The following is a 22,378-nucleotide window of genomic DNA, read 5'->3' on the forward strand; positions in this document are numbered from 1 at the left end:
CACAAGACTGTGTCCCTCTTAACCTAGGAGGGTCTCCAGAAGTTGAAACATAAGCCTCCCTTGACCTCAACACAGCAAGAGGTTGGCTATCTTGTTTTTTCCACTGAAATAGATGAGGTCCAGGGAGTGGTCAGTCCAGTTGCCATGAGAAATCCAGAAGGCTGGTCTACCCTGGGGGGCTGGAGGGTTAAGATTTTTTGGGGAGGCAGAGCGGCAGATGTCAGTGGGCAGGGGCCAACCTGACAAGGAGACTGGCCATCTACTTGGCTCCCATCTCTTATACCTTAGGAAGGCAAAGACAGTGCAGGGAAGTCTACATGTGTGCTTAATAATTGTATTAACATTGGTGCATATGCTTTGAATCTATATTTGTTGTCTCCCCTCTCCTCAACCGGGAAATATTTGATTACACTTTTCGTGATATCTATTTGGAATACGGCATAATATAGAAATGTTTCTGTAGCGCTGTTATACCAATCATATACATTCTCACAGTAACTGAAAAGTTTTTGGGGTCCACATATTAAGTTGGTAACAAGTATATTATTTGGAGAAAATATCCTGCTATGGCTGTGATTAGGTTTATCCCAGGCCTGTCACCTCACCCTTCGGTTTATTCTGAATACTGGTGGGTGTGTTAAGTCTTTCTTCCAATTAACCAAAAAGCATTTTCTGACATCATCATTTGTAAAGAGGTTCATCTTATGTCCTGTCCATCAGTGGATTATTAATACCGTGTATCTCTAAATATTTTTTATTTCTGGAAAAAAAACTCAACAGGCAGCTAGATCTATCCGTCTTTTGTATTTTTTTATTAAACGGTAAGGTAAGAAACTCACATAAATGTCAATAGCTTTTGAAGTCTTTGAGACAAACACAAATGCATCTGTGCTGTATGCAGCAAATCCTTTGCAAAGTAGTCAGTTTGACGGCAGCTGTTTGCGGTTACATTATTTATAAAAAGAAGTCCCAGGACCCTGGGAGTTGTATGTCCTATTCCTGATCAACGAAGGAATGCTGATAGTTTATTTATCTGTTTTACTCGAGGGTTGTTTAGTGATATTTTCTTTTATTCTACTTTATAAAACCCTTGTTTTTACTGGTTTGCCTTTGTATGCTTTTTTTGATGGTTGTTAAGATGGCTTTTCCAAACAAAGCTTTTGTCGCATTTTATACATTTATAAGGTCTCTCTCCAGTGTGTATTCGTATATGTCCATCCAGATAATCTTTCCGATTGAATCTTTTCGGACAGAAAGTACACAAATATGGTTTTTCGCTTGAGTGGATTCTATAGTGCGTGACAAGACAGCTTTTCTGAAAGAAGCTTTTGCCACATTCAGTGCATGTATATGGTCTCTCTCTTGAATTTGTTCTGAAAGGTCTAGTAAACTTTTCCCTCAGACTGTTGTTTTTATTACTATCCGTAGCCAAGTTTGTTTTCTGATAATGAGGGGTGCTTTGAAGAACACTAAATAATTGTGATTTTCTGTGATTATCCTGAAATGCATTATAATTCTTGGATCCTCCTGGTTCGAGTTGTCCTTGCTGTAAAACGAGGTGTAGTGGATTGCTAAAACTGCTTCCGCACTGTGCAGAATTTTCTTCTCCGAGCTGTCGATAGCAGTCTGACCACAGCTTCTGTCTGGAGTCTGCTTCCTCCTCAGAACTCTGCCGGACAACTGTGTTGGTGTGTTGTGGAAAAGATGTACACAATGTGGATTTTTTAGACCATTTCAGATGACCTCCGGGTTTCCTTTTTCTTTCCATACTTTCATTGCCTGCTGAATTTAAAGCAGAGTAAGTCATTAGAATTGTACACAGCAGCATGTCTAGAATCTAATCCCCGGTAACATTCAAGTAGTAAAAAGATATTACTCATCATACATTTAATATGAACTTAGGAACAAAGAAACCCACCTATAGTCCTATTTTAACTCCAAATGATTTAATATATGGGCTAATTATATACATTAAAATGAGAATGAAAAGAGATGACCACATTGACGAAAACAACGGCACGAAAACAGTGGGGCTTCATAGAAGGAGGCAGGAAGTAAATTTTAATGGTCTCAGGCGTTGCTGGTACATGACCACAAACATGCGGCAAATGGTGGCACACATGTACAGGAGATCGAATGGCAGAGGGAAGCATGTCATTGAATATAACTAGTTATCAGAGGAACACAAACCTGATATCTGTGAATAGATTTTTTCAGGACTCATTATCATTAACTTGTATCCAGATATCAATTTCATAATCATAACAAATTACCAACCTTTTTTCTTGCTGTTTTATGGACTTGATAATAAGATAACAAAATCAACGGTGCTACATGGAACCGTCCCATCTGTTGATACAAGTCTACGATTGCCCCGTCTCTTCTTCACATTGTTTTGTTAGATATTTCTACTTATCTCATAGTCTGCTTTCAATTATTTAATATGTGTCAGTCTACGACCCATCACCTTTTAGTTTTTTATAGGCACATTTGTCCTGTTCCCACCTTACTACTTTTTCAGTTCACAGACCCAAAGCCGGCTCAGCGAACACGAAGGCTCTGATTAGATGGCCGAGACTGTAACATTTTGTGGCAGTTGCCTTTACCCAAAGCAGAGCTCGGTGCGCATGTAGGTTACAAAAATATTATGGCATAATGGAGCAGGGTAAAGAGAGCCTGACCCCAAGCCTAGTTTAAAATAAAAAAAAAATGGATATATAGACTGAGTTAATGGCCCAAAAATAAGGACTCATGAACTTGAGGACCTGCTGTAAGGGGGGATCCATCACAGTTCCTAACAAATGTTTACGAGCACCAAGACAAGTGGACCAAGATCCAACACACTCCAAAGCTGCTAACCATCGGCCAGCTTAGTAAATACCAAGACAAGCGGACCAAGATCCGACACACTCCAAAGCCGCGAACCATCGGCCAGCTTAGTAAACACCAAGACAAGCGGACCAAGATCCGACACACTCCAAAGCTGCGAACCGTCAGCCAGCTTAGTAAACACCAAGACAAGTGGACCAAGATCCAACACACTCCAAAGTTGCGAACCGTCAGCCAGCTTAGTAAACACCAAGACAAGCGGACCAAGAGCCGACACACTCCAAAGCTGCGAACCGTCAGCCAGCTTAGTAAACACCAAGACAAGCGGACCAAGATACGGCACACTCCAAAGCTGCGAACCATCAGCCAGCTTAGTAAACACCAAGACAAGCGGACCAAGATCCGACACACTCCAAAGCTGCGAACCATCAGCCAGCTTAGTAAACACCAAGACAAGCGGACCAAGATCCGACAAACTCCAAAGCTGCGAACCATCAGCCAGCTTAGTAAACACCAAGACAAGCGGACCAAGAGCCGACACACTCCAAAGCTGCGAACCGTCAGCCAGCTTAGTAAACACAAAGACCAGCGGACCGAGTTTGTGTCATCTTTGAAGTTGGCAAACACGCCAGGTCTGCTATTCCCCAAAGTTCGTAGATTACGTATGGGCTCCTCAAAAGTTGCAACTTCGATTCAAAGTATGCACATTCTATACACATTTTTTTTTAAAGTATATAAGTACATGAATTCTTCATTATATTTTGGTTGGGCCTCATTAATGGGGTTTTGGCACAAAGCAGCGCACTAAGTCACCTTGCTGCGCTGCCCGAAGTCTGAATGAAACGGCATGAATACACCGGGTTTATCCAACAGGGTGCTTTCCTGTCCTTTCCCCGTGCACTGGCGTAGTTTTGGCAGCCTAGCGCCAAGGCAGGCACCCCTGCACCATGGGGCAATGCTGCCTGTGTTGTCTGCAGAACTTTTTTTGTGCGGGAAGGGGCAGCTTCCTGAACAAAACTATTCTGGGAGACTTTTTCCTCTTTTTATGTGTGCTGCAGAATGAAACAGACATGAAAAGAGGAAAAAATGAAGAGAAATAATGTTATTTCTCACTGTTTACATGGTTTTGTAAAATTCCATGTGTATTGTGTGGGAACCCCCCTCCCTCCCCCCCAGCTCAGAGTAAGGCAACGCAGCGATGTGTGCTGCCTCGCTTTACTCCATATCTTTGAGGCCGTTCAAAGCCTCGCAAAGAGGCTTTGAGTGGCCTCAAAGATATGGTTGGAAGGTTTGCGCCACTGTTGCGTCACTAAAAGCGAGCCTCTCATAAATATGCCCCTTTGTCTTTAGGAGAATCCTTTGCTCAAATTCTGTTTCAGTAGCTGTGTTAACAACGAACTCAAACTTTTAATACAAGCCCTGGGTCTGCAAACGCGAAACTGTGTCACCAGATGCAGCACACCTAGCCATAGAGGCGGCCTATGCTAAAAATGTAAAAATATTCTGATGGTTTTATTTGCAAAAATGCTAGATATCCTTCCACCACATCGAAAGTGTGGTCATGCTTTGCAATGAGTACACCCCAAGGGGTGCCACACTAGCATAGTACACGTCGCAGCAGGTCTCGTCCATGGCCTGAACAAATATGATCACCCCCACCCTGACAGAATTCCATTAGCTCCTCCTGCCGGCCCACATCGTCGTCAAAACCAGCTGCGTCATTTACTACGCCATCAGAACCAGTGTCGCTGCTCATCAGGTGGGCAAGCTCACCGTCTCTGGTGGTTCTCGGCACGCCAGGACACCATCAAATTGCAAACTGAGATCCATGAAAAACAAAAAATAAGGCATCAGGCCTTTTCCAACCATATTTGCAGTGTACAATGGTTCCTATATGGCCAAAAAATGGTGCTAGATAATGACGCAGAAATGTGCGTTAGGTATTTTTGAGCAAAAGCTTAAAAACTTGGGGTATGCAAATAATGCTGGAGGGGGCAGTTAAATATATACACAAGACCAAGATTTTTGATCAATTAAACAGACTTAGGGGCATATTATCAAGGGATTTATCTCCGCTTTTTTGGCTTTAAAAGCCAAGAAAGCGGAGATAAAATTATCTCCCTAGCAGCAACAGGGTGCTAACATGCAAATTCGCATGTTAAGCAGCGTTAACCGCGGTTAGCGCTGCTTTTTTTACACCTGGTATTTTCCTGACTTAGCCATGATATCCTATGTAAGGTGGATATCATGGCTAAGTTTGTGAGCCCCTATCATCAAGCTAACGCCAAACTTCGAGAGATTATCGTTGGTTTTCCAGCGATAATCTCTCATTTGGCAGTTAGCGTGAGGATTTTTATCACTTCTGAGATAAACCTTGCTAATAGCAAGTTATCTCTGCGATAATTTCCAGCGATGCTTAGCGTTAAAAAATTCGTTGCTAAGCCTCGTTAGTGATAAATATCGCTAATCGTTGGTAATATACCCCATAGTATTTTATTTTAAACAAAAATAGTTCTGGTGCTCACATAATAAAAGTGACAAAAAAACGTGATGTGATAAGTGACGGTGACTTTTTAAAAAACATTATATACATCACTAAGACAACACAAGAGTGAGCTCCTCCGAGACAATTATTACAAATTATAAGGAGTTCAGGTTGTAAGGGTCGACGGTGTTTCGATCTCAGTGGCTAGAGATCAACTTCAGGACAAGATATATTGAGCAAGCTGAATCTATAAGAGGAGATTCCATAATTAATACAGGGTCCCAGGGACAGTTAATTACTCAATCTTAATTTAAGACTAAAGTGAATCAGGTGCTCCCAGTGTGAGTGGTAGCTCCATATCCAATAATTGTTCACCATGGTATGAGTGGCGAATTGTTATAAAACCCCGCGACAAAGTGGGTGGGATAGTCATGCAGGACAAAACGGCCTATGACAACGAGATTTAAGGCCAGCTCAGTAACACCACAGATTACAAGCCTCTCACTCGTAACCCACTCAAAGAGATGAGTGATCTCATTTTGAATATCACAAAACCCCTGTCCTATATACACGGCCCAAAATACATAAAAACCTGGAGCATTCACCAGGCAGATCTACTCTATCAGGCTGTGGTTCTATTCTAGAACCCCTAGGCAGATATATTGAATGTTCATCAGGGACCTGGTACGGGGTACAGTGACATATGTGAAGGGTACCGCGCATTTCATAAATCTCATCGAATCCGAATCGTTTGATCCCAGTACTGAGCTTCTTGTCACCCTAGATATTGAATCACTGTACACGAATATCCCCCAGAACAAGGGGATTGATGTCATCAGAAATCACCTCAGCCAGCGAGGAGCCCCCCAACCAAAGACCCACTGAGGTCATTGTCTCACTTTTGGATATAGCCCTAACCAAGAATTACTTTCTTTTCCAAGACAAATACTACAGACAGTGCAAAGGCACTTCTATGGGTCCTGGGGGGTAATGAAAAAGAACAGCGCAGCCAAAATCAGCGCGCTATCACGTGTGCAGAAGGCAAGCGCGGGACGAGGTGCATCTTCGTCAGCCGCGGTTGTCCATGCCATGTTTCTGAAGTAGCGGCTGATTACATGAGGGATCAAAACACCGCCGCCATTGCACCCAGAGGGACTCCCTGCCATTGATACTGAAACCATGGGCAGCCAAGCCTTATCAAACCCCACCTCGATAGTCCCTCATCTTAACATCAACACGGACAAGGACAGTTCAACTACAGCACAGACTCCCTGATTGGGGAATTCGCACCCATCAAGAGCAAATACACCAGACCCACACCTTGTGGCCCCTGGTACTTCCAAGATCTCTATGAAGAAAGGAAAAATATCAAAACATTGGAGAAAAACTGGTGACGTGAACCCTTCGTGTAGGAAGCTGGCTCTATATATACTGGACCAAAAAGAGGCACGCTGTGTAAAGAGGCCAAGCAAACCCCAAAGGAATTACTGGGGCACAAATGACACCCCAAATATTATCTTTTGTGGTAGTGTGGGTGAGCAGTTAGGCATATCAGAGGGTAGTGCTACGAATCTATTTACACACACAAAGGCCGTAAGTGAGACCACCCTCAACAAAGAAATCCAACTCCAGTTTATAAAAATAACACACTTTTATATACATTTAGATACCAAGATCATTGGAATTGGGTAAGAACTTTTAAAGTTATGAATTTTTACAGTTTTCAGAAATGGACAGGGCATTTACTGTATCGGCCAAGTTATTCTATGGAGGAAAAACATGTATTGCATTCAGGCACTTGACAACGAGTTACAGGACTGTTCTTCAGGACTTAGGGTGAGAATAGGGCAAGGGCCAAGGCCACCGCAACAGGTCACCTTGCGCTCTGGGGCATGCAGATGCAGAGTTGTGTCACGGCATCGGGTGTCCCATTCACTTCAAAGGGAGAACGGTCCGTCGGTAAAGAGGCTGCAAGCTTGGACTGGGGAAGCAGTCCGGGGGGACCCACAGGTGGGCTCAACCATAGAGATTTTCCGGCACGCAGGGACACCTTTGGTCCGCCTCTCCTTGGGTTGTTGGGCTCGGTTGCAGTGGTGTATTTTGGCATTGGGAATCTGCTGGAGTCTCTTGCGGTTGGAGGGGGCCTGCAGAAAGATGTGGCAACAGGAAATCCAGGCTGGGCAAATCCAAGCGTGGGCTTAGCTCTTGTGGGACGAGGAACCCCATTCATACGTCACCTACCTTGGACTCGAGAGCACGGGTGAATAGGTGGTTGTAGGTGTACGGTGTCGGTGGTCACAGACTCACATCTTAGGGGCCGATTACGATGTAGTCGTAAAAGGCTCCAACCCTTTGTCGGAGCCTTTACGACCACATCGTAATATGCCGGCCAGATTCCTTTCCGACCGCCTCATTACAATTGATCCGCTCGGAAAGGAATCCCTGTAATCCCAAGGGTGGCTCTTTCCGATACAGAAAGGCTGTCGGAACTCGCATTTGGGGACCCCCAGCAGGGCACATATGGTGCCCCCTGTTGGTCCCTGCACCCCATGGCAGGTACCTTGAGGTGGCTGCCATGGGGTGCAGGGATGAACTGCACCTCCCATTTTACAATGGGAGCTTGCATTCCGGCCCGTTTATGGCCAGAATGCATGCTCCCATTGTAAAATGTAGGAATGCGACCGAACAGTGTTTCATCGCATCCTAATGGGCCAGTCAGGACCGCCGATCGGGTGTCGGTCCGTCCCATGACAGACATTGTACGGCGTAGGCAACTGCGACCGACATCGAAATCAACCCCTTAGTCTTTGTTTTCTGCTGTAGGGGCAAACATCGAGACGCGGATGTGTTTCTCCGGTTTACTAACGTGGATGGACCATTGACTAACGTTGGCCGCCTGTTTTTGGAACGAGTGTAGTAGCCTCGACCCTGGTTTTGGATCTGTCGATTACCTTTACTGAAGCCGGCTAACCTCTTGTGGGACTTCGGCTTGTTCCGTTAAGTGCTCTATGGGCGCTGGTGCCCAGTGGATCGTTATCACCCTCCCCCCCTGGGTGACTTTCCCTTTGATGAGCGCGAGTTTTTGTCTTCAGTACCCTTGTCCTGATGAAGCCATAAAGATTCCAGTGGCGGAAACGCGACCGCGACAGCGTCGACACCCTTGTGATTAGGAGTCCCTTCTTAGTTTATCTTTGTTTGTTTATTCAGGCGCCTTTGCAAAAGAGAGCTTTGAGAGAAGTTACATCTCAGGCGCTTTGGGGACTCCATTATAGATTTATATCACTCGAAGTTAGGAGTGTATATTACGTGATAGGTCATCTATTGAGATCTGTCTATGGGTACACCTTTTGTATATATATGTAATGTACAGATTATATTTGTGAATTGTATATAATGCATTGTATTGTGTGTATATAGTGAACTTATTTTCCTTATATATAGTTGTTTTGCGCCATCTCCTTTTTGTACATGTTTATACGTCCTCAGAATTTTGTTAGTGACTCTTTATATATTTAGTTGTATAGAACAGGATAATTAATCTTTTCATGTTCTAAAATTATAAATTGAATTTATCCCTCAATACTAGTTTGTTCTACTTTTTCATCTTTTGATGCTCCTTGTCCAAGTATGGGAGGGTAATGTGGGCATAACCCCTGTTATTGTTTCAGTAGGGGCAAACAGGACAGCAGGGCCACTCACAATGCCTTCCTTGGCATTGGTTTCCAGAATGGGCACAACAAGCCTTGGCCACTACAAGGGCTCCGGTTCCCGGGTATTGGATCCTGGTGTCCTCCCACTCAGTGGGAGACAGATCTGACCTTCAGGAGCACAGGGTCATTATCCAGGGGAGCGGCAACTTGGCGGACTGCACCTTGCGGCTTTGGTGCCTGTAGCTACAAGGGAGTAGCACCTCTACTACAAGGGAGCAGCACCTCTACTACAAGGGAGTAGCACCTCTACTACAAGGGAGTAGCACCTCTACTGCAAGGGAGTAGCACCTCTACTGCAAGGGAGTAGCACCTCTACTACAAGGGAGTAGCACCTCTACTACAAGGGAGCAGCACCTCTACTACAAGGGAGCAGCACCTCTACTGCAAGGGAGCAGCACCTCTACTACAAGGGAGTAGCACCTCTACTACAAGGGAGCAGCACCTCTACTGCAAGGGAGTAGCACCTCTACTGCAAGGGAGCAGCACCTCTACTACAAGGGAGCAGCACCTCTACTGCAAGAGAGCAGCACCTCTACTGCAAGAGAGCAGCACCTCTACTGCAAGGGAGTAGCACCTCTACTGCAAGGGAGCAGCACCTCTACTGCAAGGGAGCAGCACCTCTACTACAAGGGAGTAGTACCTCTACTACAAGGGAGTAGCACCTCTACTGCAAGGGAGCAGCACCTCCACTGCAAGGGAGTAGCACCTCTACTACAAGGGAGTAGCACCTCTACTGCAAGGGAGTAGCACCTCCACTACAAGGGAGTAGCACCTCCACTACAAGGGAGTAGCACCTCTACTACAAGGGAGTAGCACCTCTACTGCAAGGGAGTAGCACCTCCACTACAAGGGAGTAGCACCTCTACTACAAGGGAGTAGCACCTCTACTGCAAGGGAGTAGCACCTCCACTACAAGGGAGTAGCACCTCCACTACAAGGGAGTAGCACCTCCACTACAAGGGAGTAGCACCTCTACTGCAAGGGAGCAGCACCTCTACTACAAGGGAGTAGCAGCTCTACTGCAAGGGAGTAGCACATCCACTACAAGGGAGCAGCACCTCTACTGCAAGGGAGTAGCACCTCTACTACAAGGGAGCAGCACCTCTACTACAAGGGAGCAGCACCTCTACTACAAGGGAGCAGCACCTCTACTACAAGGGAGTAGCACCTCCACTACAAGGGAGTAGCACCTCTACTGCAAGGGAGTAGCACCTTCACTGCAAGGGAGCATCATCTCTACTACAAGGGAGTAGCACCTCTACTACAAGGGAGTAGCACCTCCACTACAAGGGAGTAGCACCTCTACTACAAGGGAGTAGCACCTCCACTACAAGGGAGTAGCACATCCACTACAAGGGAGTAGCACCTCTACTACAAGGGAGTAGCACCTCCACTACAAGGGAGTAGCACATCCACTACAAGGGAGCAGCACCTCTACTACAAGGGAGTAGCACCTCCACTACAAGGGAGTAGCACATCCACTACAAGGGAGCAGCACCTCTACTACAAGGGAGTAGCACCTCTACTACAAGGGAGTAGCACCTCCACTACAAGGGAGCAGCACCTCTACTACAAGGGAGCAGCACCTCTACTACAAGGGAGAAGCACCTCCACTACAAGGGAGCAGCACCTCTACTACAAGGGAGTAGCACCTCTACTACAAGGGAGTAGCACCTCTACTGCAAGGGAGTAGCACCTCTACTACAAGGGAGCAGCACCTCTACTACAAGGGAGTAGCACCTCTACTGCAAGGGAGTAGCACCTCTACTGCAAGGGAGTAGCACCTCTACTGCAAGGGAGCAGCACCTCTACTACAAGGGAGTAGCACCTCCACTACAAGGGAGTAGCACCTCCACTACAAGGGAGCAGCACCTCTACTACAAGGGAGCAGCACCTCCACTACAAGGGAGTAGCACCTCTACTGCAAGGGAGTAGCACCTCTACTGCAAGGGAGTAGCACCTCTACTGCAAGGGAGTAGCACCTCCACTGCAAGGGAGTAGCACCTCCACTGCAAGGGAGTAGCACCTCCACTGCAAGGGAGTAGCACCTCTACTACAAGGGAGTAGCACCTCTACTGCAAGGGAGTAGCACCTCTACTGCAAGGGAGTAGCACCTCTACTGCAAGGGAGCAGCACCTCTACTACAAGGGAGTAGCACCTCTACTGCAAGGGAGTAGCACCTCTACTACAAGGGAGCAGCACCTTTACTATAAGGGAGCAGCACCTCTACTACAAGGGAGCAGCACCTCTACTGCAAGGGAGCAGCACCTCTACTGCAAGGGAGCAGCACCTCTACTGCAAGGGAGTAGCACCTCTACTGCAAGGGAGTAGCACCTCTACTGCAAGGGAGCAGCACCTCTACTACAAGGGAGTAGCACCTCTACTGCAAGGGAGTAGCACCTCCACTACAAGGGAGTAGCACCTCCACTACAAGGGAGCAGCACCTCTACTACAAGGGAGTAGCACCTCTACTACAAGGGAGTAGCACCTCCACTGCAAGGGAGTAGCACCTCCACTACAAGGGAGCAGCACCTCCACTACAAGGGAGCAGCACCTCCACTACAAGGGAGCAGCACCTCCACTACAAGGGAGTAGCACCTCCACTACAAGGGAGTAGCACCTCCACTACAAGGGAGTAGCACCTCCACTGCAAGGGAGCAGCACCTCCACTACAAGGGAGCAGCACCTCTACTACAAGGGAGTAGCACCTCTACTGCAAGAGAGTAGCACCTCCACTGCAAGGGAGTAGCACCTCTACTGCAAGGGAGTAGCACCTCTACTGCAAGGGAGTAGCACCTCTACTGCAAGGGAGTAGCACCTCTACTGCAAGGGAGCAGCACCTCTACTACAAGGGAGTAGCACCTCTACTGCAAGGGAGTAGCACCTCTACTGCAAGGGAGTAGCACCTCCACTGCAAGGGAGTAGCACCTCCACTACAAGGGAGCAGCACCTCTACTACAAGGGAGTAGCACCTCTACTACAAGGGAGCAGCACCTCCACTACAAGGGAGCAACACCTCTACTGCAAGGGAGTAGCACCTCCACTACAAGCGAGCAGCACCTCTACTGCAAGGGAGCAGCACCTCCACTACAAGGGAGTAGCACCTCTACTGCAAGGGAGCAGCACCTCTACTGCAAGGGAGCAGCACCTCTACTACAAGGGAGCAGCACCTCTACTACAAGGGAGTAGCACCTCTACTACAAGGGAGTAGCACCTCCACTACAAGGGAGTAGCACCTCTACTACAAGGGAGCAGCACCTCTACTGCAAGGGAGCAGCACATCCACTACAAGGGAGTAGCACCTCTACTACAAGGGAGTAGCACCTCTACTGCAAGGGAGCAGCACCTCCACTACAAGGGAGCAGCACCTCCACTACAAGGGAGCAGCACCTCCACTACAAGGGAGTAGCACCTCCACTACAAGGGAGTAGCACCTCCACTACAAGGGAGCAGCACCTCCACTACAAGGGAGCAGCACCTCTACTACAAGGGAGTAGCACCTCTACTGCAAGAGAGTAGCACCTCCACTGCAAGGGAGTAGCACCTCTACTGCAAGGGAGTAGCACCTCTACTGCAAGGGAGTAGCACCTCTACTGCAAGGGAGTAGCACCTCCACTGCAAGGGAGTAGCACCTCCACTACAAGGGAGCAGCACCTCTACTACAAGGGAGTAGCACCTCTACTACAAGGGAGCAGCACCTCCACTACAAGGGAGCAACACCTCTACTGCAAGGGAGTAGCACCTCCACTACAAGGGAGCAGCACCTCTACTGCAAGGGAGTAGCACCTCTACTGCAAGGGAGCAGCACCTCTACTGCAAGGGAGCAGCACCTCTACTACAAGGGAGCAGCACCTCTACTGCAAGGGAGTAGCACCTCCACTACAAGGGAGCAGCACCTCTACTACAAGGGAGCAGCACATCCACTACAAGGGAGCAGCACCTCTACTGCAAGGGAGTAGCACCTCTACTACAAGGGAGTAGCACCTCTACTACAAGAGAGTAGCACCTCTACTACAAGGGAGCAGCACCTCTACTACAAGGGAGTAGCACCTCTACTGCAAGGGAGCAGCACCTCTACTGCAAGGGAGCAGCACCTCTACTGTAAGGGAGCAGCACCTCTACTGCAAGGGAGCAGCACCTCTACTGCAAGGGAGCAGCACCTCTACTGCAAGGGAGCAGCACATCCACTACAAGGGAGTTTCTTCAGGCAATTGGCGAAGCACTGGCAGCCCTCTGGGTTTCTTGGAGACTGCACAGTGGCAGGACAAGTCAGCTTCTTCTCAGATTGTTGGGGGCAGCAGTCAGGCTGACAGGATTGGCGCCAAGTCAGTCTTTGCTCCTTGGTTCTCACGGCAGGACTCTTCTTTGTCCACTCCTTCTTTTTGTCCATCAGAATCTGAAGTCTTGGAGTCAGGGGGTCCCCTAAATACTCCATTTAGGGGCGTTAACAGGATTTAGAATTAGAAGTCGATGGGCTTCTTACCCCTGTGATCACTACACCCCCTAGATGACCACTTCCTGTGGGGAGTGGGCATCACCCTGTTCCAGAATTCTCAAATCTACCACACACAGTATGGTGGAAGCTCTAAAGTCGTGTGTACATCAGACTGGGTCACCCTAGAAGTGTGCCCAGCCTGGCTGTGCAACACACCTCCTACATAGCTAATATTTCCGCCTGTCTAGGTGCCAAAAGGATTTAGACAAAGGAGGTCGGCTTCCTCTCCGGTGAAAGAAGCCAGATTCACATTTGAAAGGTGGTGGGCTCTTCGGAGCCCCCAGCCTTGGAATGCTGATTTACCAGCCTTTCCTGGGTAGGGGGATGATAACACCTCACCCTAGAGCAGGCATTGTTCCTGACCGCCTAAGAGTGAAGACTCTCACCCCTGGGGGTCGGGATTCGCCTGTGGCAGCAAGCTGGACTGAACCACACAGCTAGCACAGTAGAGGGCTGGTAGGTTTCAGGGGGTGCCTCTAAGGTACCCTCTGTGTGCATGTATTTATCAATCCATCACTGGGATCAGTGTGGGTTTATTAATACCAGGTGTTTGATACCAAGCGCTATATGTTTCAGTGAAGCCGTGCCCTTCCGTTCCCGCCCACTTCTACCACTGCTGGAAGTATCTGGGGAACCCATTTTAACCAGTGCCTAGTACATACCTTAAGAGGGCTTCCCTGCACACTTGTAATATCTAGCAATAGAACTAGACCTCACAGGGGCACATCGCCTCTTGCAGATATGTCCTCACATAAAATACAACGTCCCCTGCCTTTGAGCTCAAAGGCCTGCTGTAGGGGTGATTGTCATATATTAGATGCAGTGACTTTGGCATAACACACAGGAGTGTGTCATGTCATGAGTTCACTCATAGTTTGCACTATGTCATGCAGCCTGCACTGAGTCTGTGTGGTATTTGTATGTGAGTTCCTCAGGGTGGCATAATACATGTGTAGTCCTTGGGACCCTCTTTAGCACCCATGCCAAAGGTACTCACTCTGGGTACCATTTACTAGGGACCTACTGGGTTAGACTTGGCCCTTTTCACGGAAATGTTTTGCTTTTTGCTTCCCCGAATTCAGGATGTCCCCCCTCGTAATGTAGTTTTATAGGCCCTGTGAGGTTAAAATGCCCTGGGTAATGTTAAAATCAATGCTATGTGCAGGTGCCCTTGTCTCTCAACATGGCTGCCATAGGCCCCTGCTACTGCAGCGTGGTCTTATAAGGCGCATTCTAGTTGCCAGGAGCTGGCAGGGACCCCATACATTGTTGCCATTCCAGCCTGCCTTGCCTGCCCACAGTTAGAGTAGGGAAGCTCCTGGCACCTTCTATAATAGGGGCTGAGCTTGGTTTTGCCGCCGTAGAGGGTGGTCACCTGACCTGGGCCTATAAAAGGAAAGGGAGCGAAACTTTCCAGTCAGTTGGGTCATCACTGACCTGGGGAACCCACGCAGGAGATTTAGGCGGTAGGGCCTAGTCAGGGACTTATGCCACTGAGAGTGACAGGGCTTAGGTGCTGCCTCTTAAGTTGAGTGAGGTACCCTGAACTAACCCACTGATCTGGCCCGGCGGGAGGGGAACCCAGGGACCATCTACAGTGACCTGCTGACAAGCCCTCAACTCAACCCCCCTTCAAGAAACCAAGAAACTGCTATTTACAAGGGCGCCAAACCCATCTAGCGCCAAGAAGAAACCTAGAGACCGCCAGACTACTTGGGGATCAACCAGGTATTGGCGCTGTGTCACCCCCCCTGCGCTGTCCTGCCTGGCCCCCCTGACTAAACTACCTATCCTGCTGGGACTGCTACATTGCCCGCCCTGCCTACTCAGCTCTCTCCTACTGTTGTGTGGCAAATCCTGATGAACCTGCTTATTTGCCCCTGAGAAGCGCTGTAGTCTGCTGTGCCCTCATAAGAAGCGTGGGGCCTCTGAACCTAGCTGCTGGCCCGATCGCTGTGAGCGCTGCTGTCATTGCCCCTGAGGCGCTGTGTTACCAGCGTCATTGCCAGAACTGTTGAACTGTTTCCCCCCCTGCGCTGGAACGCCCAAGCGCCGTGGTACTCACCGCCGTCGCCGCGGTGGATCTGTGTGGCCCCAGAGCGCTGTCTGCTGCATCGAGGCGCTGGAGTTTAGCGCCGCTGCTGCCGATGCTGCCGCTAGTTGAGCGGACCCCCTCCCCCCTCCCCCGCGAGGGAGTGTTGTCGCTGCGGCCCTCTTTGCCAGGAGAGGGCTGCCGCAGTGCTGCCGTGGGCCACGAAAGGCCTAGGAGGTCGCTCGGCAGAGGCGCTGTCTCCCAGTGCGCCTAGGTGCCTACATCATTGCCGCAGCGAGGCCCTGCCGTGAGGAGTCTTCGCGGAGGCCCCCGGGAGCCTGGGGGGGCCGCCGCGATCCAGGGGTGGGCCACGCTAGGCCCTGAGGCTATAAACTCGCCTCACGTGACGGGGGGAGCACCGGCCATGCCCCCTCGCCGGCGCCGCGCAGCCATTGGCTGTGGCTGCCGCGCCCCCCAGGAGGCGCACCACCATTGGCCGCTGCGGCCTAGCCCCTCCTGTGCCGCAGCCTGATTGGTTCCCGGGCTGTGGAGGCTGCAGAAGGCCCGGGAACAGTGGGTCATCGCTGGGGAGGGCTCCGAGAGAGTCCGAGCCCCCCCCCCACCTGCCAGTGAAGGCCCCAGAAGGCCGGGGCAACGTTTGGGCTGAAGGGAGGCCCCGAGGGAAGCGCCGGAGTAGCGCGGGCCTCCCCTAACTGGCCCACAATACACCGGAGGGCCCTTAAAAGAGCACGGGCCCTCCCCCAGCAACCCGAACCTCCGCAAGGGGCCCGGTCCGCCCGAAGGTTATGGTAATCCCCGGGGAGGAGGGCAGGAGGCCATAGAAGGCCCAGAGTTCGCCCCTCCCCTAGGAAACTGGTAACTGGGCCCGTTGGGCCTAATTATTTACCGAAGGCCTCTTCTGACTTGGGACTGGGTGAGAGCCCTCAGGAAGGAGTGAGGGGCTGCCCGATTAAAGGAGTTAACCCCTGACTAGGGGAATGGTTACTGTTGAGAACCTTCTAAAAGAAGGATGTTACAAGGAAATGGTTTATATGCATGAGCCAAGTTTAGATGTTCAAGGAAATGCTCTTCCGGTGTTTCATGAAATGGGCTTCCTATGTACAATGAAATGTTTATGTTCCCTTGATGAAATGTTTAATGGGTCATTACTATTAAAAGAAATGTTTCTATTGATATAAAGGGATGTTCATTCCTGCCTGATCGTGATAAACTGTTATTTTTCTGATCCTTACTGGAAGTGGTTCCTCAACTGTTATTCTGGCCCCAAGGAAATGTTTCATATGCCTAAGCCAGGTTTTATATGTTTAAAGAAATGCATATTTTTACCAAATGCTTGGTTCTCTTTGCCTAAGGGAATGTGTAGTCTTGATCCAGGAAATGCTTATACCTACTGAAAGGTTTCACCTCTGCTAATTAACTGTGCTACATTTAATTAAAGGTTATTCCTACCTAATAACCTGGCTCAATGACATGGTTGTTTATTCTTGCCCAATGTCATGATTATGGTGGCCTGCGACATGTTTATTCTGCAGGAAAGGTTTATTCTGGCTTAGCGAAGCGTTACACCTTCAATGAAATGTTTACCCCTACTTAGTGCTCCATTTCCTGAAAGCTGGCCGTTACCTATTGGAATGTTTCCTGCTGTGTAAAGAAACGCTAATTTCTTTCCTGACAGGGTTATTGCGATCTGCTGTGGTGGTTCGAGAATCACACCCTTTACTCCTGCCGTGAAATGATTACCAAAATGTTCTTCATAGTCAAGGAAATGTGCACTCTGGTGTAAAGAAGTGTTATATTTACCTCAGGAAATGTTAGGCCTGATTAATAGGGGAAATGCACTGCCTATTCAGGCATCAGGTAATGTGATGGTATTTAATGCCTAATGAAATGCTTTACATCTAATGAAAGGTTGTATCCTCATTTAATGCACTGTTTATTCCTGCTAAGGAGTTTTAGGTAATGTTCACCCTTGCTTGGTGAGAGGTTAATTGCTTTACCTACTGAACAGGTTACTTACCTGAAGGCCTGTGGACACTACAGGATATGCTCATCCTTGCCTGATGAGCTGGTTGTCCCTGCTAATTCTCTAATGAAATGTTATGGTAACATGTTACATTGATTATTGAACTGCTCCCTTTACTCACCTCTGATGAAATGCTTTGATGAGTAATTGATATTGTGATTTTCCACTCCTGAACCTTGAGCTTAGATAAAAGTTATTTGATTTTTAATCAAACTCACTGGAGTGGCGTCAGTCATTGCGTGCCTTTTATTGTCTCAGTGGGTGTGTGCTGTGTAGTCACTTAACACCTAAGCTTTCGGGTGCCTACCTGCTCGTGCCAGGCTACCCCCGGGGAACTGGTGACCCCAGTTCCTACATACTGGGTTGCTAAAGTCCTTTGACAATTGTAGCACAATTAGAAAACACCTTGTTTTAAAAAAGGAACACTGCCACTGAGGTCTGGTTAGCAGGCCTCAGTGCACTGTCAGAGTCGAAAATCTAGATCCAGTAGTGTTGGACTTGGGCCTTCTGGCAGGGTCACCCCTGAACTTTTTGCCTTGAAATTATAGTGATTTCTGGTCTTTGCGCACTTTGACACTGTGGCGCAGTGTAAAGTGCGTGCTCTCCCTGAGTGCGTGTGTGAGATTGGCCTGCCCTCCCATAGGAATGCATGGGGAATGTCTGTGTCCCTGGTAGTTCCTGGTGCGTGAGGTGTGCATGGTCAAGTTTGGTATGTGTGAACTCGGGGGAGTGAATGCTGCGAGATGGTGTATGCAGCATGTATGTGTCTAGTAGGGAAGCGCCATTTCTAGACATGGCTGTACGTGTGCTGTGAGGGTGCTGGCGTGTGATTGGCTGGAGCTGGCTGGGATGCCAGGCTCCAGGAAGTCTGGATGGGTCTGCCCGGTGGTGAGTGTGAGATTAGCATGAGTGATGTGTGGGAGGAGTGTACCTGTGTCCTGGATGGGCTGGGTTTTCCCCACACAATGCTGGCTCCGCCCCCCTGTGGTGTGTCTGATGACCCTAGCCCTGCCTGTGAATAGAATGGGTGGTTGGGCCATCAACAGTGCTCCAGAACCAGCTGCGACTGGTTCTGCCCCCACCCTGCACCTAAAGACAAAGGGAAAAGGTGTATAAAAGAGGGGCTGTGACCCCATGAAAATGTTCTTGTTCTGACACTTGAATCTGCCAGGGGCGTGCTGCTGCTGGGGCCCAGGGGAAGGCTTGCCCTCCCTGGGCCCTGCCCAGCCCCTGGACTGCTGATGCCCTGGAGGACTTGCTTTACTGGAAGTCACCTGCTCCCTTTCTTTGCCCTAGAAACCTTGGACTTCATGTACTTTGCCCTGGGAGGGCTGCCTCCCTTTAAAAAGCATCTAACTCCTTTTTGCTGCAGGGGAGCGCTGTTCTGCCTGTCTTCTAATTCCCCCCACTGGTGTCTGCAGGAGGCGTGGGGGTAATTGTCTGCTTCTTTCCCAGCTCGTGGCCGTGAGGAGACTGGGGAAGCTCGTGCCCTGATCACCGCCGCCGCGACGGCGTTTCTGTGCTGCTGATGGGGCTATTGCCTTGCAGGTGCCACCCTGCTTATGTCCCGATGTCCACAGGGGCCTACCCTGCATTGTGCCCAAGTGAATAGTGCTACTAGCGGGTGTCCACCCCGCTTCTACGTTTGTTTGTTTTCCACGGAGGGAGCCTACCCCTCTTGCCGCCCTGCCGCCGCGAACCGCGGCCCGCCTGACTGTGGGCGGGGCCAGCGGGACGGAAGTACGAGGAAGAATGCGGCCGGAAGTGGGGACAAGAGAGAGGAGGTCGGGAGCCCACCCCGCCTCCTCGAGCACCGGAGAGAAGAGGAGGAAAGTCTTCCCGCGGCCCGGGGCTCCTGTGAGCTGTGGAGAGCCCCGGGGCCGCCAGTGCAGAGGAAAAGCAATTGGCCCGCCTTTGTCCGGTCTCCCGTGTGGAGAGGGAGACCGGAGATTACCCGGAAGTGGTTGGCCGGCCGCCCAATGGCAGCGCGGCCCGGCCGGAAGTCCCGCCTCCTCGAGTACCTGAGGAAAATGAGGAAGAAGACAGCCAGCGTCCCCGCCGCCTCCTGAAGGCAGTCCGGTGAGTGGAGCTGCCCGGGAGGAGGGGGGTTTGGTAGAGAGGAGCCCCCGCATCCCGGTGAGTGTTAACGGGCGAGGGGGACGCTCCGGGGGCCATTGTGAGTCAGAGTCCCCGAGGGGGACTCTGCCAGTGACGGGGGCATCATTGATCGGAGCCCTTGGGGGCAGCTTCGGTTCCTGAGCCCTAGAGAGGCTCCAACGGGCATGTTTGTTGTCAGAGCCACAGAGGCTCAAGGGGGCAATATTGCTGAAGCCCCGAGGCCACAGAGGGCCGGTTGCGATCCAGAGTCCCCAGGGGGGGGACTCCAACGCTCAGGGGGCATTCTTGTTTTACGAGCCCAGAGAGGCTCGAGTGCCAGCTATTCCGAGAGCCAGATGGCTCAATGTGGTGCAGTTTGGTTCCTGAGGGGCCAGTGAGGGCCCCTGGCGCAGATTTGTCTTCCAGCTGCCCAGCAGGTAGTGGGCAGCTGCACCGTTTAGGTATTTTGCTTTTAGGAGGGACATGTACTCTGGACTTAGGAGTGAGGCGCACTCCTTCATCCCTGGCCTTTCCCCAGCTGCGCAGCACTTAGTGCCAGCTGCAGCGTTTAGGCCCCCTGTCCTGCCCCTCAGCTGCCCAGCAAGTAGTGGGCAGCTGCTACGTTTAGGTCTTGGCGCAGTGGCGCAACCTGGACCCTGGACTTTGATGTAAGTTCATGTTACTGTGATTTCTGCAAAGTGCTCTTTGCTGCACCTCTGAATGTGTTGTTGATACATTATGTGCCCTGTTCCCTACACCGCTGAATGTAGGTTCTGCATCATGTGTTTTGTCCCCAGGTCTATGCCCCTATGTGTATTGTGATACTGAGGTGGTTGTTCTTGCTAGTGCAGGTGGTGCTAGTAAGGTCCTGGTTCCCTGCGTGACCTGTTCCTAGGGTGGTTAGGATTGCGTAGGGGGGACTTACCAGTTACCAGTGGGTACTGGTTTTGTGCTTTATGTCCTATTTTGTGTTACAGTGATCTTCTGTTATAAGTGATCCCAAGGGCTTGATACTAAGCTTGCCCCCTGACCAGAGTCCCAGGACCAGTGGACTCTATGGTGCCTTCCCTGCCAAATTGATGGGACTTGTCTGATCTCCCTCGGCCCCTGGGGCCTCGCTGAAGTGTGCCTCGCTCGTTCCCCTCGGCAGCTCGTGCCGGCAGCCCGTCCAAGCCTCGAGCAGCGCCGCTCTCCCCTGAGCCGCGCCGCTTCGCTGGGTCGCCCGCATCCTGCCTCCCCCTCCTCTTCTGAGCCGCACACATTGGTCGCCCCAGAGAAACGCTTGTACTGTGCCGGCAGCCCGTCCAAGCCTCGAGCAGCGCCGCTCTACCCTGAGCCGCGCCGCTTCGCTGGGTCGCCCGCTCAAGCTTACTAAGGAGGTCACTCGCATTATCCCGTGCAACCAGGACGGAGGGTACTGTCTGATAGGCTATGTTCTAAGTTCTAGGCCTACAAGTATTGTATTGTTACTTCTAAAAGTGCTGATTCCTGACAGTGGTCCAGGTGGCCCTGTCTTGTAAATAATCCCTTGTAAATTCTGCCCGTGCCTCTGGCACATTGTAAAGTGTGTTTTATCTAATGTGTTTTGGTGTAATACAAAGGCTATTTTTATATAACCTTGTGTGGAGTTTCCTTTGTGGTGGGCCTTTGGGTGTTGTTGCTGGGGTGCGTGCGCAAATACTTAACTTACATCGCCTCCAAGTTTAGCCTTGCTGCTCGCGCCACGTTACCTAGAGGGTGAGTAGGGGTTATCTTGGCGTGTAACTCCCTTGCCCTGACTTGGGAGTGGTGGTCTCTGACTGACTTTGGCGAAAGCCCTGGCCAGCCAGGGATCCCATTTCCAACATTAGCTAAAAAGGGGACAAAAAGTGTGTAGGGGGAGTAACTGCAACAAAATCCCAGTTCCTTATACTCACCATTAGGTCCAACACAGCTTCATGCTGCGGGACAAAAAAACAAATGCTACACCTGTATAGCCAAAGCATCACATATCAGAACCCTCCTCTATGCGACCAAGAACAGACTGAAACCAATATTTGCGGCAATTAATCGAGCCAACAACGATTGGAGATCCGTTGCAATAACTTTGCAGAGTTCTCTGACAAAAAATTATAGATATTAACATCTCACTTCTGACCAAAGTCAACAACATAATAGAGGAGATACTGCCTGGCAAAGCACTGCAACCACAGTCCTCCTTCTCCCCAATCTCAGAGGCAGATCTACTACAAACTCTATCAAAGGTGAAACCTTCTCACCATCTTTGCGATGCCATGCCAGGCTCTATCAGTAAATCCCTAGCTCAACTGCTTCTCCCCATTTGGACAACCCTGGTTAACTCATCACTGGATCAGGGATCGTTCCCAGACGGTCTAAAACATGGTCAAATTTCTCCTCTCCTAAAAAAACATTCCCTGGCCCCAGACGACTGTAACAGCTTCTGCACAGTATCCGCTCTGCCTCTCCTAGGCAAGGTGGCTGAAAGTTGAGTAGCCTCTCAACTCGAATGTCACAACAACCTCCTTGACTCCCTTCAATCTGGATTCCATCCGCGCCACAGCACTGAAACTGCGAACGATGCCCTCTGCGTCCTAGACATGGGTAACTCCTGTCTTCTTGTGCTCCGCAGCCTCTCTACTGCGCTTGACAGTTTATCACTAGGATTTATAAGACAACCCGAAGCATG

General features: G+C 49.9%; 1 protein-coding gene across 6 annotated transcripts in view; it reads right to left on the bottom strand.

The window, feature by feature from the left end:
• Nucleotides 1-793: 793 nt before the first annotated feature.
• Nucleotides 794-22,378, bottom strand: part of LOC144798498 (uncharacterized) — an 87,307-nt gene continuing 65,722 nt past the window's right edge. For 5 of the 6 annotated variants that reach the window (XM_078669415.1, XM_078669418.1, XM_078669417.1 and 2 more), the window contains exon 7: nucleotides 794-1,782. In XM_078669415.1, the coding sequence (XP_078525541.1) occupies nucleotides 1,097-1,782 (686 nt within the window). In that variant the 3' untranslated portion in view covers nucleotides 794-1,096. The remainder of the gene's footprint in view (nucleotides 1,783-22,378) is intronic. The other variant, XM_078669416.1, reaches the window with a different exon arrangement.

Source organism: Lissotriton helveticus, chromosome 12 (genome assembly GCF_964261635.1).
Source record: "Lissotriton helveticus chromosome 12, aLisHel1.1, whole genome shotgun sequence".
In the NCBI taxonomy this organism is placed as follows: domain Eukaryota; kingdom Metazoa; phylum Chordata; class Amphibia; order Caudata; family Salamandridae; genus Lissotriton; species Lissotriton helveticus.